The sequence below is a fragment of the Rutilus rutilus genome (genome assembly GCF_951802725.1).
Source record: "Rutilus rutilus genome assembly, chromosome: 23".
Taxonomy (NCBI): Eukaryota; Metazoa; Chordata; class Actinopteri; order Cypriniformes; family Leuciscidae; genus Rutilus; species Rutilus rutilus.
In genome coordinates, this window is record NC_140233.1 from 11,764,262 (window position 1) to 11,789,957 (window position 25,696).

Below are 25,696 nucleotides of genomic sequence, written 5' to 3' on the forward strand. Positions count from 1 at the left end.
TTCTATGTCATTTGACTTCTGGCTGACAATAAAACAGACAAAACATGAGCCATGACATACAGACTTTTAACTTGGACCAATAAGCACCCAGAACACCATAGCAACATGTAAAATACCGGTCTTAAGAACTGCCAACCACTTTCAACACCTTAGCGTCTTTTGCAGGAATATAGTTTTTCATTCTCCCTCAAGTGTAATATGTTTTCCATCTTAATACATATTCCTTTATTTTCTTTCATTTTTCCTTCACTTTTATCCTTCTGTCTTTGCAGAAATCAGGATGGTGTATCCCTCATCTCAGGTACACAGCAGAACACCACCGTTACCTTCACTGCCCAGCCTGGCCCCAACGTGCCTGCCCCGTCACCGTGCCGACAGGCCGACAGCCTGCCTTCCCACCACCACACCCCGAGCCCTATCATGTCCCCGCCAGACTCTGGTCTCAGCTGTGCCTCTTCCCTCCCGACGTCGGTCACTTCCCCCACCATGACGGATGTCTTTGGCCTGCCCACACCACCCCTCAGCCTAGGCACGGGGCGTAGCCGCTCCCCTTCCCCGCTCACCCTCATCCAGGCAGCGTCGAACAAGCCCTTCGCCACCAAACCCGTCCTCATGTGGAGCAAGCAGGACGTGGCTGACTGGCTTGAGAGCCTGAACCTGGGCGAGCACAGGGATGCCTTTATGGACAACGATATCGAGGGCAGCCACCTGCCCAACCTGCAAAAGGAGGATCTGATCGATTTGGGCGTGACCCGTGTGGGTCACAGAATGAACATCGAGCGGGCGCTGAAAGTCCTCTTAGACAGATGAGACTGGGCGAGACGTCCTCATCAGGACTCCACGCATCTTGTTCATAAGCTTCGTTTTCCCTCTACCCTTATTTCAGTTCACTAATTTGAACACTTTGTTGTCCTATCATGCTTTTTGGTGGATTTTAGGAACTGACACATCCTGAAGAAACTCAAGCATTAAAAATATCCACGTAAGCACAAACGGTTCCCTGCGTTTCCGTTCCAAGAGCTCCGGCACCAGAGAGGACATTGAAGCCAACACACTGTATGGAAACTACAAACATGAGCTGACTATCCTTTGGCTTTTAAGGACTTTGGCCTCCTTTGAATGCACTGAAACCAGCAGAGCTGGGGATCCATTTTCTATATTTGCTAAGACAATTCTACAGAGAATATTTCTTCAGGAAAAAAGGGAACCTTTGTCTATGTATCAGCTGCCTATGAAATAAATATCTTGCTTTTTTTTTCCCTCCTAAACCTCTGACCAAGAGGTACATGAATCTCTGAAATGTGATCGGCGGGCATTTAGATGTCCCTCAGTTCTTTTGCGGACAGTCCTAGAAGGGCCGTGGTCACTTGAAAACAGAGTTCAAATCTCCCTACGTGCGAATAAACGCAACCGTAGCAAGCAGCAGGTCTCTCCACCATCTTGAATCTTCGAGTCTTGTAATATGCTAACATTGGATGTTTGTCTGAATGATCAACAATTCTCTTTGGTCTTTCTGAATTGTGGTTTACTATTAGGTGTCTTCCATGCAGTAAGGAAGTCTGCGGCATTCCCACCAACATTTTATTTGAACCTTCAGTCGACTCTAGGGTGCGCTGTTGCTAGTCAGTATTAATTTCCAGAGAGTTTTATTTGAAATAATGGATCTTCACAGGAACACACAAGATCTGTACACTGAAATACCTAAAGTCTCATGGATGAATGGAAATTAACCAAATTAAAGTAGAATTTGACAATGGATTTTTGTCAAATTTGACAGCTTTGAGTTGAACACTGTCACAATCACTCTGAAAGGGCCAGTATGTATCTGTCTTTCACTTTAAGTGGTGAATTTTCATTTATTTATTTTTATGTATTTATTTTTTGAGAATAGAATGTTGAGAGTGTAATGAGAATCATTTGATTGTTGGGTGGTAAAAAGGAACGTCCACAAAACTACAGGAAACCTCCTTAATCTATACATATCAATTTCGTCAATTGTAACTGATACAGGACTTCATAACGATAAATTGTTATATTTATTTAAATTTGTATTGAAATTTGATTTGGACTTTTTTTTTTTTTTTCTACAACAAATTTGAAGTGGTTTCTCAAGGTGTAAATTCTCATTGTCCTGTTTAACCAAAACTTGTCCTTTTCATTTTATGTCCTGCAATCCTTTTGCTTTGCTCAACAACTGGGAGAAGTTATGATTTGTTTATTATGTTATTTATTTAAACATGTAACTGCAATGTGTGCCTATCTGTGTTACAATTTGACACACCACAACATCTCTAGATCATCTAAGATTTAGTTGTGATTTTCCCCATTGTTAGAGTCTCGTTTCTCAGAGATGCATCAATTTTATCGGACTTAAAACGCCATAAAACCCCACAGGTATGGAATCAGAATGGAGATAAATGTCCATATTTGAGATTAAAACATCACAGAGACACGAAGGGACAGCCAGCATTATTACACATTTCACCTTCAAAGCACTGTGGGTAACGTCAGAACTGAGGGAAAGGCGACAGACTTTGAGAGTGGCTGTGAATGAAATAAAGTTATGATGAACGTTAAAGTATGCAGTGAAGAGATTCAGAAATAAATTATATATATGTTTGCTTATCTCTTGACCTTAGAGGAGTTAGAGTAATCATCTCTATATATCTTATTTTAGGAAACAGCACAGTATTTTAAAGATTTATAGAAATATTTATGAAATTTTTATGACATTTAACTCTGATATGTGGTGTGCCAAAAATCTATGTGGTATCAGTTAAGAAGCAATACACAAATTTAAAGAACACTGTTTGGTCTTTCTTTGCCAGTATTCCACAGTACAATATATAATATCATGAAATGAAATTTACATATACATAGGTCTCAGTGAATTAGAAGATATGAAAAATAACGAGATAATGACTGTCACCTGCTTCTTTTAGACAATGTAATTAAAGAAAGAAGTAAACATGTAGATTTGTGTGGTGTGTATACTTGACGGAAAAACAAAACGAGCACATATTTCAGGCCACTTACAATGCGGTCACATTTACCATTGATCCGCGAAATTTAGCGTGAGTTGCGCGTGATGGCGAAAAAGTTCGTGTTCAAGTTCATCGCGCGAATTCGCTGCGAATACTAACAGAAAGCTTGTGTGTGGGCAGTGCGTCATACGTTGCTACTGATGGAGTTAGTGCCCGCGGAATTTTGCTGAAATATCGCCAATGTGACCGCACATTCACAGTTTACGATATCAGAAAACAGATACGGCAAAAATGACAGCATTGAATCGTTGTCTACGCAGAATCCGCGATTTTAAAAACGCATTTTATATGAAGACACACAGGAGTTCCTTCCTAATCACAGCTGGACTACGAGTTCTCTTTCTTCATATTTGTCTCACACACTTGTGAGGAATGCATTCACTTGATCTATGTTGCTGTAATTTTGTGCGAAACTAGAATTCATGGTTAAAATCAAAGAGATTTTTTTTCTTTGTGACTGCACTTTCCTCGAAATCCCTCGACACTCATGTATTTGAAACAACCAAAATTTACGGGACGAATAAATATGATTGCACAATCTGTTGTCAATCTGTCTCACGTAGCCATGTGTTTTGTTTACATAGTTTGTCTCGGGGAGGCTTTATGTAAATTTGTTACATCCATTTCAGGGCTTGTTTTGCTTGAAATAAAATCTTCCCATTATCAGCATGCTGTTCTATGCCTTGTCATGACCCATACACGCTGTCTTTCTATGTTTCAATCATGTATTAATGAACAGAATGGCCTCTTTATATATTTTTCACACAAACCCTGCCCTCTGGTGTTCATAGTGTTTTTTCCCCCACATTGTGCTAGTTATGGAATGAAACCACAATGTTTTTATGTGTTTATTATTAATAGAATTCTCCATCATAACAGGTTTCATGCAAAGAAACAAATAACAGCTGCAAAAATATATTTTCCCCAAAACGTGATCCAAAAAAGCAATATTTTATCAGTTTAGTTAATGGTGAGCACATCGCTTTGAATTTCATGGCTGAGCTGAGTCTGCAGGTCACTCAATTTCTTCTTAAGGACAGCAAAAGCCGACATGACGATGGTCTCTGGCCGAAGTGAACCGCAGGACTCCACGTTGTAATAGAACCTTAATGGAAATTAAATTTTATTTGTATTGACATGTTTTTTTTATTATTAACTATTTCACAATGTTTTTCAATTTGCAAGCACATGATGCATATACGATGTCAATTAAATAACAAAAATGATTTTGAATAAAAGCAAATTGTTTGTATATGATGAGGAATTTCTTAAATGTGTTGCCTTTATATGTATTTATATAAAACTAATAAATATATCAAATCACAATATCGCTTGGAGGCAACAAACACATTTAAGAAATTCCTCTTAATATAAAACAGAATACTGCAGTTATTTAGTCTTTTTGTGCATTATTAACTTGTCTACATTTTAACACACTTTCAAAATATGTGCAACAATTCCATTGCATATATCCTTATGCAAGTATGTCTTGAGTTTAAACTCCCTTACCTTTCTGGCTTGCCATTAGGATCATATGGAGCTTGAACTCCATCCTCTTCAATTTCTGAATATTCACTCTTAGGCCTGACAATCAAGGAAAGATACAGAATTATACATCAAATTATTTGACAGTAACTTTTTATGCTCACTATCCACTGTGGCTAGTGGTTTTCCAAAGTTACTAGCCACTCGGCATTTTCACTGGCCACAATTTTGACATCAATACAATGGGGGAAAACTGCCATATATATATTTTTTATATTATTTCATAATTTGGCAGCAGGTATATTAGGCTGCTGTCACTTTAAGACCATACTGTTACACGTGCGTTTTCTTTCTCAACCGTTTATGTTCACTTTGAACATAACTGACTGTGTTAGCATGAATAATTGCCAAGACCGGCATTTTGACATTATATTGTGTGTGTGTGTGTGTGTGTATGTGTGTGTATATATATATACACTCACCTAAAGGATTATTAGGAACACCTGTTCAATTTCTCATTAATGCAATTATCTAATCAACCAATCACATGGCAGTTGCTTCAATGCATTTAGGGGTGTGGTCCTGGTCAAGACAATCTCCTGAACTCCAAACTGAATGTCAGAATGGAAAAGAAAGGTGATTTAAGCAATTTAGAGCGTAGCATGGTTGTTGGTGCCAGACGGGCCGGTCTGAGTATTTCACAATCTGCTCAGTTACTGGGATTTTCACGCACAACCATTTCTAGGGTTTACAAAGAATGGTGTGAAAAGGGAAAAACATCCAGTATGCGGCAGTCCTGTGGGCGAAAATGCCTTGTTGATGCTAGAGGTCAGAGGAGAATGGGCCGACTGATTCAAGCTGATAGAAGAGCAACTTTGACTGAAATAACCACTCGTTACAACCGAGGTATGCAGCAAAGCATTTGTGAAGCCACAACACGCACAACCTTGAGGCGGATGGGCTACAACAGCAGAAGACCCCACTGGGTACCACTCATCTCCACTACAAATAGGAAAAAGAGGCTACAATTTGCACGAGCTCACCAAAATTGGACAGTTGAAGACTGGAAAAATGTTGCCTGGTCTGATGAGTCTCGATTTCTGATGAGACATTCAGATGGTAGAGTCAGAATTTGGCGTAAACAGAATGAGAACATGGATCCATCATGCCTTGTTACCACTGTGCAGGCTGGTGGTGGTGGTGTAATGGTGTGGGGGATGTTTTCTTGGCACACTTTCGGCCCCTTAGTGCCAATTGGGCATCGTTTAAATGCCACGGCCTACCTGAGCATTGTTTCTGACCATGTCCATCCCTTTATGACCACCATGTACCCATCCTCTGATGGCTACTTCCAGCAGGATAATGCACCATGTCACAAAGCTCGAATCATTTCAAATTGGTTTCTTGAACATGACAATGAGTTCACTGTACTAAAATGGCCCCCACAGTCACCAGATCTCAACCCAATAGAGCATCTTTGGGATGTGGTGGAACGGGAGCTTCGTGCCCTGGATGTGCATCCCACAAATCTCCATCAACTGCAAGATGCTATCCTATCAATATGGGCCAACATTTCTAAAGAATGCTTTCAGCACCTTGTTGAATCAATGCCACGTATAATTAAGGCAGTTCTGAAGGCGAAAGGGGGTCAAACACAGTATTAGTATGGTGTTCCTAATAATCCTTTAGGTGAGTGTATATATATATATATATATATATATATATACATACATACATACATACATACATATACACATACACACAAATATTAATATTATTGATTATTTGTTTATTAATAATAAAAATAAAAATTAATGACCAGTGAGAAACATTTGTGGCTGGTAGATTTTACCAGTTTGTTCATTTATGTACGATTGTGTCATCAGGTACATATAATAAATAAATAAATCACGTTATCTGCGTTCGCTCGAACTGATCTGCAGAGGGATGGTTTTAGGTGAGCGAATGCGCATTAGTTCCACCCACTTCTGAAGAAGCCGGCAGTGGCTTCTGCTTGTTCTTAAAGGCTGAATAATTCCAAATGAACTCCGTTTTGACTGAAAAATACAGTACAGAATATAATTTACATGTACCGGGTCAATTCTACGTGGTATGTAAGACTCTTACTCTCTCTTTTTGCATGTGTGAGAGAAACAGAGAGTGCTCTCAGCTAAGCGACGGCGAGTTGGGCGCCTTCACACTACAGTTAACGGAGCGTCAGATACGAGATAAACTGCAATAGCGTGCTTTAAAGACGAAGAGCGAAACTCTCTTAAGTGCTCAGTCAGAGTGTTCAATACATCTGTGCTAAACTCATACTTAGCCTCTAACTCAAACACTGGCGAGTGAAATCTAACTATTTATTAGCCAATGGCTAACGCTAGACATTATTTAGTTGACTAGCATGAAGATTTACTCGCATTTTAGAGGCTTGCATAAGAACCATACCATTCCTGTGGAAGTGGGTACACCGTGTGTCTCAGCGCATTGTCTGGGTCATACTCAAACGCCACCCCTGCGGTGGGATTCCACTTGGCGTGTTCCTTGCCAAAACCCTTTTTAGCGTACGCTCTGAGACGCAGCTCCTGACCCTTCCGCAGCTTCACCAACAAGATGTCTGTGGAAAACCCCAAATGATGAATGCAAATACTTCTGAGTGATTATACAGAAAATTATACAGAGGAACTGGACCCACCATCCTGCTCTACGTAGTCATTGGGATCGTTGTCTCGACTTCTGGATGTTACCTGAAGAACAAGATAAAGCACATCAGAAAACTGTATGTCTGTATTTGAGTTTGTGAGGAGAATATATACATACAGGGATGACCCGGGGGTTATTGGACAGGAGATCTCGTGAGGTCACGTGCCGCGTCTGATCTTCTGTACATCTTACGTCAAGCGTGAGCTCAACCGAACACTCCGGACAGAAATCATCACATGTGCAGTCCTAACGGGAAACCAAAGAAAGCAAAATGTTACGTTCCACTTCACAACAATTAATGCATTTAAGAGTTTAATACTTACTCGTGAGTACTGCATCTTGTCGACAATGTCATCACTCGTGAGTGGAATTAACCCTGTAAAAGATGAGCATGATAACTTTGAGAGGCCGCACTATGCATTATAAGAAGAATGAAATGAAAGATTTGGAAAGATTTTATCCAAACGCACCCACTCTGTGTGCAATAAACTCATCATGGAGCACAGAGGAGTTGGCATCGATCTGAATCCAATCGATAGCTGGCAAACAAGCACATTACATCAGATTAACAGATCTAAAAGACAAAGTGCATAATTTAATCATGTAAACACATTATTACATGAACTTATCTGTTTAAAAAATTATCTAGAAGGGCTAGAAATAGAAACATCTATAAGACTGAGATGGTTTGATCCTTACCGATGGTTGGAACTTCTGACATGAACACACGACGAATAGAGTTCGCCACCCTGAATAAAAAACAAAATACAGAGATATTAAAAAAAACATTTAATAGTAACAGGTACTTCCTATGAACGGTACAAATAGAGCCTGAAACTGTACCCTTTTCTTCCTTTTGTGAACATTAGTTAAAAAGGTCAATGAAAGGTGCTTAACATCCATAAAATGTTGATCATTGGCCTCAGCAGGTCAAACACAGTTTAAACCTTGTTATTAGTGATTTTGCAATTTTCTAGCATTAAACATAAACTTGAAAACATATTTAATATTATACTACTTCATTTAAAAAAAGTTTTAAATAAATAAAATTATCTTCATGGTTTTAATTTGAAATATATAATATAATAATATATATATATATAATATTTATCATATTGAAATGCAAATAAAAAAGTATATATCTCAAATCTCGGGATTTTTGCGGCTTTAATGCTTCAAAATCATGGGACAGCAAAGTGTAACGTTACTATGGTGGTACCATGGTAAAGTGATGGTAATAATGGTTCTTATGATTCTTGCCAGATGCATATACTAACGTTACAGTTTTAACATGTTGTTACGCGGTATTTAAAATGATCATATTTCTGTTAGTAACAACATAATAAACAATAATTCCAATGCCATATTAACACACTTGCTTTGAAACGCTAAATGATCGCTTCACTCACGCGAGATCCGTGTTCTCGATCACAAACTTCACATTCTCGTCCGTCAGCTCCGTGATCTTCACTGTGGGCTGGTTGGCATACGGCATTGTGAAATTTAGCTCAAGATTAAAACGATAATAAATAAACGAACTATATGTGCGGTCTGTCTTTCATTCACTCCAGCATCGAGCGCTTCTTCAGCACAATAACAAACGACAGCAGCTCATTGGTCACTGGCCGCCCTCGTTCCGTTAGCATCCGGATCACTGTAGTACCACTTCCGGTTAGACATACTAAAAGTCCTCAGAAACCGTTATGCGTCAACCTAGAATAAAAGTCATATATGTCTTTCTGTGGACTTGGAACAATACATTATTAAAACAATGCATTGTCTTATAATATCATGTTCACTACAGTTATGGTTACTACTGTAAAATCAAAATATTTATTAATATGGAAGTTTTTACAACATTTTTGTAAGAGTTGGTCGAATCTGCAGACCAATCAAAAATAACAGACTGAGACACTGTTCTGTAAATAGGTTATCATTTATTTATTTTAATGAGGGACTCGCCAATGAGTCAGACACAAACTGTATGACCATAGGACTCTCAAATACAATTTACATTCATATTCTTACTTTTTTTACAAATGGAGAGAGTGTGGCAGCAGACTGCAATGCCTGAAAGGAAAACCGTATCTTCATTGGGCTCAGGTTACGATACAAATAGAGGTATTAGGTATGGCACAGCTGGCCCATTTAAAAGTGCTAAGGGTGTGATTATCGACCCTGTATCGTAGCACAAACACTTTCTTTGTGATCATTTTATCATGTTTAGTTGGTTTAGAGCGGGTGAGTGAGCTGTCAGACATTTGCGCTGATCAGTCGAGGGGTCGAGTAGAAGACGAGACAAAACAAAGGCAGGAACATCAGAAGAAACTCATCGTCTCTGGTTCATCCCTGTTAGGTTCTTCAGCTGTAAGAAAAGAAAGCTTACTATTAAAAATGAAATAAAATTAATAAATAAAATATTATGGCTTCAGTGATTTTGTAATGTTCTAGCATTAAACATTTAATAACATCAAAATATTTGTAATATTTAAATAAATATTTACCAAATTAAAATTCAAACCATATTCAACTAAAACGGCGTTTCGGGGGCCTGAAAAAGCTAACTTTTTAAAACGGGGTTCAAAGTGTACATTTTTGAAAACTATAACGTTATTGTCTCTGTGTAAACTAAACTAAATGCGAATTTGTGAAAACGGTGACGTTATGCATGTGTGTATTATGTGTTCAGTCTATAGGCATGTAGTGATTCTTTACAAGGTGACATCGCCAACTACTGGCCTGGCAGCAGAATACAGCGTTTTTAGTCGTTCTCGCAGATCCGTGTGAATGGATTGTTTTAACTCTTTCCCCGCCAGAAAAAAAAAAAAAAGGTGGGAGGGAAAAAAAAATGGTAGGGAAAGAGTTAATGCTAAGGATAAACTTACATTTTTAGTACATCGTTGTCGTGTAAAAGTACCCTTAAGCATGTTTTTTATTTTTTATTTAATCACTAAAATACCAACAACTTGAAATAGCAGACTTGGTATTAGGGCTAATATATGTCTATCTGGAAATTGTATTTTAGCCTGGTTACCGTAATTGCGGCTCCCATGAGTCCCTGAACCACTGCTTCTCCTGTGGCTTGCACCTAAACCAAACAAAGATTACCCAGTATATTAGTAATAATATTTGCTGATCATATTTTGGTAGCGTTCACATTTTGTCTGTCTTTCATCAGTTAACCTGTTTAGCCGTGTTCGCCATGTTAACTACATCTTTTATGCGATTGTCGAGGAAGACCCACGTCTCTTCAAAGTCAGGAGACGAGTCCTGCACCATCACCAGCTCTGTGGTGTTATAGATCCCCGTCAGTGCCGCCCGCCGCGTGTACCAGTTCATCTAAGACAGAGAAGAAATACAGGTGGATTAGCACACCAAAGAAAGGAGGACGGTGGCGAGTGAGATCAGAGAAGCCACTCACGTCTGTCGAGCGATCGCCTGCGTAGTACCAGATGTCATCCACCATTGTGGACAGGTGCTTCAGGCTGTCGGGGATGTTGTGTGGCAGTAGTAGGATGCTCATGGCCTGCAAAGACAGAGAAGACATAACAGTGTTTCTTTCTTACTTCCATAATTTATTTTTATAAATGATTTCTTATTAAAGACTAAGCATTTGAAGTTTAGGTTTTGAGAGAGTCGTCTGCATGAGGCAGCGCATACCTGAGGCCACGTGTCAATATAAGGAATCAACATCCGCAGTCTCATCTCTACTGCGTCTCTCAGAAACTCTGCCATTTCCTTTGATCTAACACATACAAAAATACATGTAGGTTTTAATTACAACACCTAAACAATTGAATTCACAATTGAATTGATTATATTTATAATTATTTATCCGCACTATAATATAATATATTAAAATAAAGCATTCAAGCAGGATTAATTCCTGTAATTTCAATTACAACAATACAACTGAAACCAGTGATATTATCATTTACCCAAAATAATCATAAATAAATAAATCCACTAAAAAATAATATAATAATGTAGGGGGACAAATTTACATAAATAACTCCACAATAATTTAATGTAATATGTTATGTAACATATTTTATTTTACATAAAAACTTACATAACTGATATGATCATTTACCCAAAAATAATCATAAATAAACCACTGATATTATCATTTACCCAAAATAATAATAAATAAATCCAGAATAATATAATATGCAGCAATGTACAAATGTACATAAAAACTTAAATCCACAACGATACAATATAATATAATGTTATATAACAAAAAAAACAACAACAAAAAAAAAAAAATCGATATAAAAATTCTAAATAAACACATCTATTAAAAAAATTCAGCACAAGGAGACTTAAAGGTGCATTAAGCAACTTTTCAGGTTAAAAATACCCGTTTTTCTAACCCATACATGCTTAAACAATTGCCTGATGGGCTGAATGAGCCCTTCTATGATCACTGCGATTGCCTCTATAATCCTGTACAGTAAAATAAATAAGAGGGATTCGGGACGGAATCGACTGGGCGTGACGTCATGCGCGTTCACGCTCACCTGGCTATGTCTGGCAGGTTTGTGTATTCGCCGCCATTATCCGCATCAGCGAAGACAACTCAAGCGACTTTTGCAAAAGTAGAAGATGGATTCAAAGAGACCGGCTTCTAGTTCATCCCAAACCCCAACGCAAACTCCACGTAACCGCGTGCACAACTCTGGTTGCAGTTTCGCGTGTCGCCAGAAGGGGGCATAGTTCCGCAAAAACTCAGAGACTTGCGCAATGCACCTTTAAGTCACTTTAGACTAGAGTCATTGGAAAGTCGTAACAGGGCTGCACGATGAAATCCACGTCTCACATCCATAAAAACTTCCATTTAAAAAATCTATATAAAATGCAGTTTTTAGGGGTGGCTTCTTAACCCCTGTTATTCACACCTTAATCTTGTTTCTCGAGTATACTAGCATATTAAATAATGAATTATATTAAACTCACTCCGCCTGGCCAAGCTGGACCAGGTTATGTTGCTCTGCCAATGTATCGGCAAGTTGAGCGTTACACTGTGCAACGAAATGCAGGACCAAGTCTCCGGCTCCATTGTTGAACATCCCAGTGGAAGCTGATGACAGGCCAAGAGTCTGAATCACAAAGCATATAATAACCATTACATTGTCTAATAATATTTTCAATACTTGAGGTTTTCTTTAGCGTTAAGACACAAACCTCTGCTCCAGCTGCGATGGCCTCCACAGTCCAGCCGTGCTCCGGAACGAACTCCAGAGCCGAGGTCAGGATGCGAACCTGGAGCTGCTCTTCAGTCTCATAGTCTTCGCCGTGTTCGCCACTCTGATCTTGATAACTGAGATGCCAAATTAATTCGATTAAATGACAGCAGGGTTGATCCATGTTTGACGAACTTAACTCAACTCTTATATTCCATCAGGTCTGGCGGATTGGGGCTCTAACCTGGTGTTTGGCTGGCCATCTTCTGAAGGTTCTGAAGAAGATGAGCTCTCTCCAGCTGTGGGAACCTCATGGAAGGATGGAGGTGGTACAGATGTGCCACTTTTAGAGTCATCGGCCAATCGTAACAGGGTGGCACAATGGAATCCACGTCTCACATTTCTGCACTGGGGACTGACTGTGCCTTGAACTGCAACTGTAATAGTGCATAACATAAAAGAATTACCATGCAACAAAACACTCCATAATTAGATCATAAAACATGCTCTATAGTAATAAAAGCATTGCAATCCAACATTTAAAAAAGTCTGCACCGCTGAGCCTTCAGTTTCTTATCTTATATAGTGGATCAGATTCATAAAAGTGAAATAATCTCAAACAAGGGTTAATATGTTAGCATTCAGTTGTATTCCCTGCTTTGCAAATCATTTACTTTTGAAAAACATTTGGAAAAGCTTATCTCTATGTAATGCAATTGCACACGTTTCAGTTGATGGTCACCATTATTTCAATATGCTGAATTACACAACCTTCAATGTTATGGTTTGTCATGTGCACTTTTTGTTTGCACGCGCAATCCTGTCCTTCATGGTCACCTTCTCTAGTCGCCCAGCTGACTTACATTTGCCTTACTTGGAAGCAGCCAGAACTATTTACAAGATACACCATCGGCAGCTATCACGAGTGACTAAAGTCAACTTCTTAAACATAACGACTGTGGACTAAACCGCTAAAGCCCGAAGCCCTGTCAGTGTCCCCCGCTTACCGCTGCTGAGACCCCGCAAGGCCCTTCCAGCTCTCAGTGCTCTAACCAGCGCCGCCATATCCAACCACAGCGGACTGCGCATGCATCCTATATGATTACAAATACATAGACTGTACAAAATATATATTATGTCGCCATTAACTCTTGCTAATACCATTCTTCCTCTAGGGGGCTCTTGGTGGCCCAAATACGCAATTCGCTGTTGATCCGCATTCAAACCTTGATACAAAATGTCGCACTGTCGGTACTTGCATACTATGAAGCACATACAATTAAACATCTATTAATTAAAATATAATACAATCTGACACACACAAAAAAATATTTATCTGCCTAAATAGTCTTTGTAAATGTATTACACAGGTAACCACAAATGACGATGATTGGCCAACTGTAGTCAGCGCGGAGAAAAGCAACGTGTACCACGTAACAAAGTCGTCAACTGGGCGATAATTAATACCTCAATAATGACACTACGAAATTTTTATATACAATAAATTGATAATACACAGTAAAGAGTTGAGACAAGAAACCCGTTTATACTATCCATTATACTAATCAATCCGATAAGGTTTATGAGGTAAGACGTGGATTGCCATTCTACTGGTTCGGCTTATTCTAACAGCAGATGTCATCATCATCATCATCCAAGCGCGACGCCTACATAACAACTTGCGACGTCCATCGTGACCGGTGTTGGAAACACATTTTTTAACGCGATAAACAGGTGGGACAGCTGTTTATTATTGTTCAGAAAACTTGTCTTTGTGAATATTCTGTTGTGTGGATGGGTTATCTGATATTTGGCTAAACTGAATGGTACGTTAAAGCTGTTTTGTTACATTGGCAAAGTGATCTCACTGTCTCAGATGCACAATGGTGTCTGTTTACGTTGTGTTGTAACTGCACCGTCATCATGATGCAGCCGATCTTACTGTAAATGGTCATTTGTAATGGTTAGTGTATCTAGGAGAGAATCTGGCAAAGAGTCTGGTAAAGGAACACTAGTACAGGGTGGGCCATTTATATGGATACACCGTAATAACATGGGAATGGTTGGTGATATTAAAGTCCTGACTCCTGTTTGTGGCACATTAGTATATGTGAGGGGGCAAACTCCTCAAGATGGGTGGTGACCATCACATATACTAATGTGCCACAAACAGGTGTATCCATATAAATGGCCCACCCTGTACATTATATATTTATAGAATATACAGTACCTGTCAAAAGTTTGGAAACAGTAATATTGGAAAAAATGATTACAATAAAAAATAATGGTTTTCTATTTTAATATACTTTAAAATGTAATTTATTTCTGTGATGCAAAGCTGAATTTTCATCAGCCATTACTCCAGTCTTCAGTGTCACATGATCCTCCATAAATCATTCTAATATGCTGATTTATTATCAAGGTTGGAAGTAGTTGTGCTTCTTAATATTTTTTTTTCTGTTGTGCTGCAAGATTGTCAAAAAAATATTAAGCAGCACAACTGTTTCCAACATTGATTATAAATCAGCATATTAGAATGATTTATGGAGGATCATGTGACACTGAAGACTGGAGTAATGATGCTGAAAAATCAGCTTTGCATGACAAAAATAAATGATATTTTAAAGCATAATAAAATACAAAACCACTGATCAAATAAATGCAGGCTTGATGAGCATAAGAGACTTCTTTCAAAAGCATTAAAATAGTAATGTTTATATATTTATTTATTACCAGTATCAGGTGATGGCAGACCTTGGGCTGAAGGAGGGGGACAGGGTGCTGCTGATATGGACTCAGCCATCATCTCCCGCAGCACTCAAGGAGTTTGCTGAAACTATTGGCTCTATTGTTGGTAACCAGAGTCTGGTGTCTTTGGAGAACATGGAGAGACTACAACTTTGTAAGTACACAAACTGAGACCTGCAAGTAATAAACTCTTATGCCTGAGTTAAAGAATTAAAGGAATCATTCTCCCAAAAATGTTTACACGCCTCATATCTGTCTGTTTTAGCTTCTAATGCAGCTTCAAGTTATGACTGGGTTCTCTCAGGCCTTCTGGCTGATAGCTCACCAATCCACAGTTCTGAAATGCTGGCTGAGATCGCCAGAGTGATGAAACCTGGAGGGAAACTTGTGCTAGAGGAGCCAGTTACAGGTATCAAATTCAGAACGCCGCAGTCTGTACAACATCCTCAAGTGGAATGAATCAGTGCCTTGTAACGTTTCTTCTCAGGTTCTGAAGACAGTAGAGTGAGGACCGCTGGGAAACTGATGTCAGCTCTTAAACTGTGTGGATTAATGTCTGTCACAGAGGTCAGAATTCAGTGATTTTATTAAGTTGATTCAGTGTAGGACTGGGATAGTATATATTACTTTTGACCAGTTTTGAACTGGCCATTTTGTAAAATACAATGAGCAAATAATAAGTGCATTAAATTCAGATGGTCCTAAAGTCTGCATGTCAGCTAAACTAAAGTTCGTTTAATTTTCACAGGTGAAGACGGAGCCGCTGAGCCCAGAAGCAGCCGCAGCTCTGAGAGAGCGCTCAGGCTTCCAGGGAAACACGCTTTCAAGGGTGCGAATGTCCGCATCTAAACCTAACTTTGAGGTCGGATCCTCGACGCAACTGAAACTTTCCTTTGGCAAGAAAACAACTACGACAGGTCTGTGGTTTTTAAGCACTTCCACATTAAATGCAACACAAGGTCAAAATTGACCCCATGAACATATTCTGGTCTTATTGTGCATGATTCCTCACACCGTTATTCAAAGATAGATTGTTTTTGCAGTGGACAATTTAACTCTTTCCCTGCCAGCGTTTATTTTAAAAAGTTGCCAGCCAACGCCAGCTTTGATCATTTCCACAAAAATCTCCACTTGGAGAATTCTGTTGTGTTATAATAATGGAAAATTCAGTCAAAAGCCTCATGTTATACTTTATACAAGGTTTTGAATGATATTGATGTATCAATTAATTAAAAAGGGGCAAATCAATGCATTAACAACACTTGATTTCTGCAGAGAAACCCACTCTTGATCCAAGCACTGCACAAAAGTGGACTCTATCAGCCAATGATATTGATGACGATGATGTGGTATGTAATGATCTATTCAGTCTTGTGCCTTTTGTGAAGTACCCATACCCAGCACGTTATTTTGCTCCTTTCACTTCTCTAGGATTTGGTGGATTCAGATGCACTTTTGGATGCTGATGATCTGAAGAAGCCTGACCCGTCCTCCCTCAAGGCTTCCTGTGGAGATGACTCCAAAAAGAAGAAAAAAGCCTGCAAAAACTGGTGATTACCTCAAATTAAACAACATATAAAGCTGTAAACATTGTATCAATCTACTAACAGGACCGTTCTTGATCTGTAGCACTTGTGGTCTTGCTGATGAATTGGAACAGGAGAGTAAAGCCGCTCAGAAAGCCAGCCAGCCCAAATCAGCCTGTGGAAGTGTATGTATTTCTATCATTAAATCACTTCTTTGTACTTAGGAGTTTTGTATAAATTATGACTTATTTTTCCTCTCTAGTGTTATCTGGGCGATGCCTTCCGATGTGCCAGCTGTCCATATCTAGGCATGCCTGCCTTCAAACCTGGAGAGAAAGTTCTGCTGGCCAACACTGATATAGCTGATGCATAGACACTCAGTTTTGAGACATTATTACATTCCGTTATGATTCTGCAACATCACGGCCTAGATTACATTTCCATCTGTGTAATCACCAGGGACACAGTTCACAGAGTGTCATCTGTCAATTGAATGGTTTGGTTGTAAACATCTCTTACCATCAGATTTGTAGTCTTTAAATATGTCAAATAGTATTCAGAGAGATGACTATGTTGAAAATATGAATCTCTGGATTATATCAGTCTCATCTTCATGTATAAGCAAGGAAAGTCCGTTTTGAGTAAAGTTTGTTTTATTTGAAAATCCAAAGCAGTTTGCCTTCTGTATAGTGTAATGTGATTATTTTAAGCTAAAATGAAATGCTTAATAAAATTTGTTAAAAATAATACATGGACTTTTGCCTTATATATTCATATATACTGATAAGAGAGCATTATGCAGAGTCACAGGTGAAACGAATATTGTTGATAATCTCCTAACAAGGACCCACATATTAAGGTCTGGGTAGTGGTGAGAATTTACCAACAGAGGTCTGAGGAGGGACAAACCACAAACCAGCAGCAGGGCGCCCAAGGCTCATTGATGCATAAGGGCAACGAAAGCTATCTTGTCTGGTCTGAACCAACTTAAGGTCTACTGTGGCACAGTCACACTAATTTTTAATGATGGTTACAGGAGGAATATGTCACAACACAGTGCATCACACTCTGCTGCGCAGCCAGAGACCAATCAGAGTGTCTATGATGACCCCTGTCCACCATCGAAAGCGCCTACAATGGGCACGCGAGCATCGGAACTAGACCTTAGAACAATGGAAGAAGGTCACCTGGCCCGATGAGTTGCGTTTTTACATCACGGGGACAACCCCTTCATAATGGTGTGTCCTGGTGGAAGTGGCCTCTTTCAGCAGGATAATGCACACATTGTTCTGGAATGGATTGAGGAACATGATGAAGAGTTCAAGGTGTTGCCTTGGTCTCAAAATTCCCCAGATCTCAATCCAACTGAGCATTTGTGGGATGTGCTGTTTGATCCACTGCAGCCTCGCAGCCTACAGAACTTGAAGGATCTGTTGCTAAGGTCTTGGTACCAGATACCACAGGACACCTTCAGGAGTCTTATAGAGTCCATTCTTCGGCGGGTCGGTGGCGTTTCAGCAGCACGCGGAGGACGAACAGCATATTAGGCAATGTCGTTCACAATGTTGTGGCTCATCGGTGTATATTCAACCTATTTCATATGATCACTACTTTAAACGGCATCATGGGACTTGTGTAGTGCCATACAGTTTGAACTAATACTATATAGTATGCAATCAGAATGAATCTGCAAACGACACAAAGTAATATCTCTGATCTGATGTATTTAAAATCCTTATTACACATCAGATTGTCTAGATAAATTACTAAATCATCACCACTGTGAACATGAATATTGTGGTGTAAGAAGTTCACAGTCATTAAAACTCTTTGGATAAGCAATGTCTTGGAATAAAATGCAAACAACTGATGACCTAGTTCACTTGAGTCTTGAATATTGTCATTGGTCAAGGTTCGGTGACAGAGAAGTCCATTTTAATGTCACCAGTATGAGGTTCAAAGGTTAAATTGTAGGAAAGACCTTCCCTTCCATTCCCAGAAGTCTCCCTCACAGATCTGAAGAAGAACACTCCTTGTTTCCGGTGTGGGTTCCACACACAAGCTCCCTGTTAAATGAGGATAAAAACTATTAAGGTGAATAGGCCAGGAGAGTGACACCTGATTATTACGGTCTTACATTTCAAAAAGTTTACGAAAAGAGAAATTTCATCTGAATGCAGATATTGTTTGTACAAAGATAATATTTAGCAAATACCTCTTCACTGACTGGCTCGGTTAGGCCCATGCTTACGGTGATGTCCTCAGTCAGCTGATACTCCATCCAGAGAACGACACCATGACAGCGTCCTCTCCTGAAACATCAGTATCTGTCAAGAGCACTGCTGTTGTAGCTAGCATCACATATACAATATCTATTAGGGGTGTACTTTTAATTATATAAATTATTTACAATACTACTCAAAAGTTTGGAGTCAGTAAGACTTTCTTTTAAAGAATTAATACTTCAGATTCTGCAAGGATCCATTGAATTAATCAGAAATGACAGTAAAGACATTTATAATGGTAGAAAAGAATGAAGGGAAGAATAAATGCTGGTATTTAAAAATATTTTAATCAAAGAATCCTAAATAAATGTTTTGCAGTTTTAGTCTTTTTTTCAACATTCATAATAATAATAAGAAACGCTTTACCAAATCAGCATATTAGAATGATTTCTGAAGGATTATGTGGAGTACTCCTGAAAATTCCGCTTTGCCATCATAGAATTAAATTACATTTTAATATACATTTAATACATTAAAATAGAAAAGTTTTTTAAATTGTAATAATATTTCACAATATTACTATATTTTCTGATCAAATAAATGCAGCCATGGTGAGCAGAAGAGACTTCTTTCCAAAAATCATATCAACCCCAGACTTTTGAACGGTAATGTATTTCAATAATAATATATTTTATTTTATACAGTAATATAAACGTTATTTATATTAACATATGATATAACATATTACACACGATTAATTTGAATTTTAGCATTTAAAATTCATGCAATATAATTCTGTTATAAATATACATATTTTATTATCTGATATAATAATTATATTATGTATTATGCAATATAATAATAGTTATAATATGTTCGTTTTACCCTGTGAATGGCACAGTTCCATCACTGTTGATTGGTTGCTCAGGAACACATTGTGTGAAGTCAAACGTCATGACTGGACGTGGTTTTGTTAGGGCACGACAAGGGTATTCCCAGAGTGGGTGTGGCTCTGCCTCCCAGGATTCACGGAAATCCAAAGATTTCTGTGGGTGGAGTTAATCGCAAAAGCATGTTAATCAACTGTCATGTTAATTGTTGAATTCAAGACTGAGTTCAGACCAAAACCTGTAACTAGTACTTACCTGAATCATCTCATCCATAGGACTGACGTCAAAGCCCTCGCAAGTACCGCAGGGAACTCGGATTCGCCACAGATCCTGATTCAAAATGCAAAAATGTACACATTTAGTCTGCAAATGTATAATACAGAAGTTAGTATATCCGACATGTATCCAAAAGAAATAATTGACCTGAAATTCAACAGCGGTTATGTAAAGTGTGGCAGCACGAGGCAGGATGGCAGCGTTGGGCAGAAGCAGCTGGGCCACAGCGGTGCGACAATACCAGAAGAACAGAGAGTGCCACGGCAGAAGACTGGTGCTGAAGTAGGGCTCTCCCATCAATACGGAAATCTGAAGGGAGATTTCAAGCTGCATTTATTTGATCCACAGTAATATTGTGGAAATTGTATTACAAATTTAAAATAACGTTTCTATTTAATATATTTTAAAATATAATTAATTCCTGTGATGCAAAGCTTAATTTTCAGCATCTTCAGTGTCACATGATCCTTCAGAAATGATTCAAATATGCTGATTTGCTGCTCAAGAAACATTTCTTAATATTATCACTGCTGGAAAATGAATTCAGTCTTTAGTAACATTATAAATGCCTTTACTGTCACAATTGAATGAAAGTCAGATTCTGCAGAGCCTTCAAATCAACAAATGCATGTAAAGTACATATATAGTGGGTATCATGGTGTGTATACACAGATTCATTTAGTTCGTACCTGATTTCCTTCTAAATCAGCTAATGAGAGCTGCTCAGGTCGTATTCCCAGCAGCTGTACACCATGCTTCAGTGAGTTAGTATGTAACACCTGTGAGCAGGAGATCAAATGTTTCAGTACCAATCCTGTCTGAACTCATGTAGGCAATGATTTCTTAGCTTTAAAATCTCACCTGTTCAATCACTTGCTTTGCCATTCCAGAGTTTTCCAAACTGAACACCTGAAAAGACAGAAAGAAAGAAAGATTCATATACAGTATGTTCTGTTTCAAAACTTAGTAAGCTGCCTACCTAGGTGTCATAGGTATGCTTTCAATGCTACATTTTAAGGCAGCACTATTTATCCTTCACAGAAAACGCAATCCCAGAATGAAGAGATTATTTCTGTAGTTAGCTTAGCAACATGCTAACATCAAACTCTGCAGTGCATAGTTGCACTATAATTTACTTAAAATGTATAATTTACTTGTTATATATAGTTCATTTTCACTTAAAACAGATACCCAATATTGCATTGTTAGCTTAGCAACAAGCTAACATCAAACTCTTTTGGTCAATTCAATTGAAAATCGTGTAATTGCTTATAATTTACTTAAAATTTATAACATACTCGATAAAAATAGTTCAATTTGACTCAGAAATTATTTACCTAATATTGAATCATCATCTTAGCAACATGCTAACATCCAGCTCTACTGAAATCAACTGTAAGCCGTGTAGTGCATAGAGTTGCTTATAGTTTACTTAAAAATGTATAATTTACTCACTAAAAATAGTGAATTTTCATTTAAAACAGATTATTTACCCAATATTGAATTGTTGGCTTAGTATCATGCTATCATCAAACACTGTTGGTCAATTGTAAGGCATGTGGTGTATAGAGTTGCTTATAATTTCCTTAATTTTAATTCTGAGTTTCCATGATGCTGCCTCAGAAGTGTCTGTGTAGGGAGAAGGCAGATCACCAGGTTTTGAAGCAGACCTAAATTTGTGAACCTTAAGACTCAAGCAAAAACATGGGCTACTCACCTTTTTAGATCCAAGCAGATGAGCAAAAATAGGTAACAGGCTCCCATCACTGACAGATAAACACACACTGTCTGGTTTCAGAATCTGCAAGCATACAGTAAATTATGAGCCATCGCCAGAAAGCAGAAAACAGTAAATCAACAGTGAATGTTAAAGTATAACTTACACTGCGTAATGCGTTCACATAACTCTCAGTCCTCTGTTCGTCGTTTAGTTCCCCGAAGCGAGGCCTCGTCCAGACCAGGTGGGCCTGACAGCTGCAGGATGGCCGAAACTGCGCCTCTTTGACAACATTTTGTTCACTAAAAGAAAGACTGTCAAAAATATAATACTGTCTTCCTCATAGACAGTTCCGTTTAAAACGAGGGCATGTTATACGTCTAAAACACTGACTGAAAGCATCTTTACCTGTTCGTAAGGTTGTACCACAGACTGTAGTCATCATGGGAGACGATTAAGCTCAGCTCTTCTCCTTCTGAAACATTCTTCTCTGCAGGGAGGAAGTAGACACTCTGCATCCAGTGATCCCTCCACTGTACGTCACATGATGCAAGATATTATCAAATATATTTATACCAAGTCAAAGTAGTACAGTGTTTGTATTAGAGGGGCCTCTTCCAAAGACATTCCACCCCAAATTAGTCAATTAATACCGTAATTTTTAGCATTGTGACATTCAAAAACTAATGTCAAGTAAGATGATTCTTGATATTCACTCAGCAGCTGAGCACCAGTACTTACAGGGTAAGTTTGAGGCTCTGAATAGGTCCAACTAGGGGCCATAGTGCACACAATGTTGCCATCAGGGTCCATGTCGATGTCCCACCAGGATAAGACCACCTGTGCTCTCCCGCTGGTCTGGGCCTTGAACTGTGCCGTGTAGGACTGAGCAGCACTGCTAACCGGCTTGCTGAAATCAACACTAGAGTGGACAAATAGATCAGTTAATTATGCAAAAAATGGCCCAGTTTAATTTAGTGAGCTGAACTACCATCCAAACTTGTACCTGAACATGGTGCAGATGGGCCCGAGGGGAGTGAAAGACTCTGGAGGCACCTGACTGAGCTGGATGTCACAGACAGAGGGCGCTCCTGCACACTCCACTACAGCAGAAGAGGGCAGCAGTTTGTTCCCATCCACCTCTATGGGTTGCATCTGTGACCATTTCCACAGCATATCCGACTCCACCAGCTGGGAATAGACCGTGGCACGGTGTGGCACAGCTTCGCAACCTGCCTGTGCCAGTGAGAGCAGCAACATTAAACACTTAAAAGACACAGCAAAATGTTTACCTACAATTTACAGCTGTATTTATTTACCTTGACAAGGTGTGTGTGTGCATGTTCATAGCTGGGCAACGCGCCTTCTCCGATCAGCTCTGTATCAAACAGCTCCGTGACAAGGATGTTTGCTCGTTCTTGCATGTCTCCATCTGCACATACAAACTCAATTATATTTGCAAGGCATTCAAGGTGGTACAAATGAGGTTGTCCATTACAATATTTACAATATGACACTGAAGTCGCTTATGTGTGTGTATATATATATATATATATATATACACACACACACACACAATTAATTTATAAAAATATATATATATATATAATTTTAATATTTCATAATTTAAAAAAATTATATATATATATATATAAAATATTATATTTTAAAAAATTATATATATATATATATATATATATATATATATATATATATATATATAATATTACAATTATATAAATGTATAATACAATTTTATTTAAAAGTATTATTTATTATTTATGAAAAGTATTTAATATACAAAATGACGGAGCCCCGCACGTGACATGGGGGAAAAAGTATGTATATCGTATACATATATATTTGTCCGCATGTCATGTGCTGGGCTCCGTACAAAATATGTATTAAAAAATATACAATATACAGTATATACAAATGATAGGTATATAATTTTAACATTTTCACAAATTTTTATCATAGAAAAAAATATTATTTATTGATACATTTATATATTTAATAATCCTTAAGTACCTATTGGTGCTGCACAGTGCACAGTGATACGTTATATTCAATAGGTAGTTATACTATATATTTTATCCTATATTTTAATACTGCTTGAATGCTGTTGCAACCAATCAACATATATGACTGTAATGATCAGTTTTATGATCACTACTATAGAACACAAATGAACAGAACTTGTCGGATCTACTTGGATAATAAGTATAATGATTGTTATCTAACCTGGTCCAACCGTAACTTCTGTGGAGTGTTTGTTGATGATCTTGATTTTGTCTGAGAAGCCGTTCCTCTCCGTGATGGAAGTGGCAGCCTGTGCCATGGGCTTAAACACCTGTGTGGTATTCACATTTTTGTCTTCAGCTAAATTCCATCTTATTAATCAACATTCGATACATGAGCATTAGTAAGTACCTCTATGGCATAGCAGTAGTCGGCTCCAGCCGTCACAGCCATCATGGATAGCAGACCCGTCCCAGTCCCGATGTCCAGGACCACCACCCGTTCACCGCGGGCCTTCACTCTGCTCACCGCTGCCCGGATGCCTTGGTAGTATTTCTCATTCTTAGGAACACAAGGCATGGCATAATGATTAAAATTTAGCAACGTTTCTCTATGTTTAAAACCAGATCATTATCAGTCCATATGCTTTTGGAAAATGTCAAATTAAGATAATCTCTAAGACTTTCTTTTTCACGTGAAAAAAAAAATAGAACCATAATTTTGATTTACAGTATTTTTATGTAATTGCATTATGTGTATGTATGTGTCCAACAACAAAACTCACTCTGTCTTTATCATGGAGCATATCTGCATAGCAGGACCTAGGTAGGAGACACACAAACCATTATCAAGCGATGTACAAATAATTTACACCCTGTCCCATGACAGGATAGCACATGACTACAATTCTGTTAAGTGTAATTGATATTCTGGCACAGTTACCGACACGTCCACGTGTTAGAAACAACAATAGCAAGTCACTGTCTAGAATTTTCACGTCATTTAGTAAAGTTAAATTTTTTGAATAGTATCATAGATTACTTCTACATAAAGAGGCAAATATCAGTTGTTGTGTAATTATGGTGATGTTACATGAGATGGATTACACACCTCGCAATCTCCTGATGGTAATCATACTCCTCGCTTTCCTCAACCCAGTCTAGCGCTCCGGTTGTTGGATTTGCACGACCGCAAAAGGTCTTCATTGTCATTTCAGTCTTAAGAAAACACACTAAAGTATGAATGTTTTGTACTATTAATGTCTAGATCGTTCACAAGTAGATTAATACAACATGATCTCTCTGGGCGCGGCCATGTTTTTTCAAGAAGTCACACCCCTAAGATCACGTGACCACATAATGCTTCTTCCCTTCAGCCGTTGCCAAAATTACTTAAAATGCTTTTAGGTTTGAAATTTTGATGTTTTGTGTTTAATAACGAAGAAACAGCTCACATATTGGTCAAAGTTGCGATTTTAAATCAAGGTGAGTGATTGGCTGTCCTTGTCTTTGAAATGTTGGGCCCAGAAAGCACTTTAAAAGCTTGTCTTGTAGTTGAACATTATTTAGGTCTAACGTTACATCAGTTTTGTAGTGTGATTCCCTTCTCAGTCATTGGTGACCTGGGTTTGTAAAAAAAATTTAAAACACAGCAAAGTTTTTTTTGTTGTTGTTGTAGATTGTAAAGCAAATGTTTGTGTATTAAATTTAGTGTTGCAGTTGTTTTCTTGTGTCGTTAATAATAGCCTGATAAATTGACAAATAATTGTTCAAGCTGATGGTGTTGTTGAGCAATAGATTGAGTGCAGCCAAATAGGTTAATGCCTCTAAACATATTAATCTAAAATAATCCCTACATGATTTTATTATTATAAT

At 38.3% G+C, this 25,696-nt stretch overlaps 5 protein-coding genes across 7 annotated transcripts in view; 2 read left to right on the forward strand and 3 right to left on the reverse strand.

Annotated features, from left to right (window-relative positions):
- shank2b (SH3 and multiple ankyrin repeat domains 2b) overlaps positions 1 to 3,746 on the forward strand; it is a 102,368-nt gene extending 98,622 nt beyond the window's left edge. For both annotated transcript variants that reach the window (XM_084396607.1, XM_084396606.1), the window contains one exon: positions 273 to 3,746. In XM_084396607.1, the coding sequence (XP_084252733.1) occupies positions 273 to 810 (538 nt within the window). In that variant the 3' untranslated portion in view covers positions 811 to 3,746. The remainder of the gene's footprint in view (positions 1 to 272) is intronic.
- A 132-nt stretch (positions 3,747 to 3,878) lies between these two features.
- Positions 3,879 to 8,888, reverse strand: polr2c (RNA polymerase II subunit C). The gene is made up of 9 exons (XM_084396608.1): positions 8,642 to 8,888; positions 7,932 to 7,981; positions 7,703 to 7,771; positions 7,556 to 7,608; positions 7,350 to 7,478; positions 7,225 to 7,276; positions 6,978 to 7,146; positions 4,554 to 4,628; positions 3,879 to 4,149 (listed from the first exon to the last, which is right to left on the reverse strand). Exons 1-9 carry the CDS (start codon positions 8,725 to 8,727, stop codon positions 4,005 to 4,007), a joined length of 828 nt encoding a protein of 275 aa, XP_084252734.1. The 5' UTR covers positions 8,728 to 8,888; the 3' UTR covers positions 3,879 to 4,004.
- Positions 8,889 to 9,151: 263 nt separating this feature from the next.
- On the reverse strand, positions 9,152 to 13,581 carry coq9 (coenzyme Q9 homolog). Its single transcript, XM_084396613.1, is given in 9 exon segments — positions 9,152 to 9,597; positions 10,267 to 10,320; positions 10,416 to 10,571; positions 10,573 to 10,758; positions 10,893 to 10,977; positions 12,192 to 12,334; positions 12,420 to 12,555; positions 12,663 to 12,855; positions 13,426 to 13,581. Coding segments are annotated over 9 exon segments (1,071 nt in total). The 5' UTR covers positions 13,508 to 13,581; the 3' UTR covers positions 9,152 to 9,561.
- Positions 13,582 to 14,056: 475 nt separating this feature from the next.
- Positions 14,057 to 17,439, forward strand: ciapin1 (cytokine induced apoptosis inhibitor 1). Its single transcript, XM_084396614.1, has 9 exons — positions 14,057 to 14,152; positions 15,155 to 15,320; positions 15,432 to 15,575; positions 15,654 to 15,733; positions 15,915 to 16,083; positions 16,442 to 16,515; positions 16,598 to 16,716; positions 16,796 to 16,877; positions 16,955 to 17,439. Exons 2-9 carry the CDS (start codon positions 15,164 to 15,166, stop codon positions 17,063 to 17,065), a joined length of 936 nt encoding a protein of 311 aa, XP_084252740.1. The 5' UTR covers positions 14,057 to 14,152; positions 15,155 to 15,163; the 3' UTR covers positions 17,066 to 17,439.
- On the reverse strand, positions 17,337 to 25,167 carry prmt7 (protein arginine methyltransferase 7). Of its 2 annotated transcripts, none has more exons than XM_084396612.1 (17): positions 24,933 to 25,167; positions 24,607 to 24,643; positions 24,234 to 24,383; positions 24,045 to 24,153; positions 23,120 to 23,232; positions 22,807 to 23,036; positions 22,542 to 22,722; positions 22,209 to 22,333; positions 21,967 to 22,102; positions 21,801 to 21,884; positions 20,945 to 20,992; positions 20,773 to 20,862; positions 20,231 to 20,392; positions 20,063 to 20,137; positions 19,803 to 19,963; positions 18,908 to 19,004; positions 17,337 to 18,758 (listed from the first exon to the last, which is right to left on the reverse strand). In XM_084396612.1, exons 1-17 carry the CDS (start codon positions 25,031 to 25,033, stop codon positions 18,600 to 18,602), a joined length of 2,058 nt encoding a protein of 685 aa, XP_084252738.1. In that variant the 5' UTR covers positions 25,034 to 25,167; the 3' UTR covers positions 17,337 to 18,599. The 2 variants fall into 2 exon arrangements, with proteins under 2 accessions (XP_084252738.1, XP_084252737.1); XM_084396611.1 differs by having other exon boundaries at positions 21,967 to 22,114.
- Between the last annotated feature and the right edge of the window lie 529 nt (positions 25,168 to 25,696).

Excerpts from the sequence above, each read along its gene's own strand:
- ciapin1 (XM_084396614.1), top strand. The coding sequence starts at position 15,164 with ATGGCAGACCTTGGGCTGAAGGAGGGGGACAGGGTGCTGCTGATATGG. Across the intron at positions 15,321-15,431 it reads CATGGAGAGACTACAACTTT|CTTCTAATGCAGCTTCAAGT; the intron begins GTAAGTACACAA and ends TGTCTGTTTTAG. Across the intron at positions 15,576-15,653 it reads GCTAGAGGAGCCAGTTACAG|GTTCTGAAGACAGTAGAGTG; the intron begins GTATCAAATTCA and ends GTTTCTTCTCAG.
- prmt7 (XM_084396611.1), bottom strand. The coding sequence starts at position 25,033 with ATGACAATGAAGACCTTTTGCGGTCGTGCAAATCCAACAACCGGAGCG. Across the intron at positions 22,115-22,208 it reads TGGTACAACCTTACGAACAG|TCTTTCTTTTAGTGAACAAA; the intron begins GTAAAGATGCTT and ends TATTTTTGACAG. Across the intron at positions 20,393-20,772 it reads CTGATTTAGAAGGAAATCAG|ATTTCCGTATTGATGGGAGA; the intron begins GTACGAACTAAA and ends ATCTCCCTTCAG.
- polr2c (XM_084396608.1), bottom strand. The coding sequence starts at position 8,727 with ATGCCGTATGCCAACCAGCCCACAGTGAAGATCACGGAGCTGACGGAC. Across the intron at positions 7,982-8,641 it reads ATCGAGAACACGGATCTCGC|GGTGGCGAACTCTATTCGTC; the intron begins GTGAGTGAAGCG and ends TTTTTTATTCAG. Across the intron at positions 7,147-7,224 it reads TGACTACGTAGAGCAGGATG|ACATCTTGTTGGTGAAGCTG; the intron begins GTGGGTCCAGTT and ends GGTTTTCCACAG.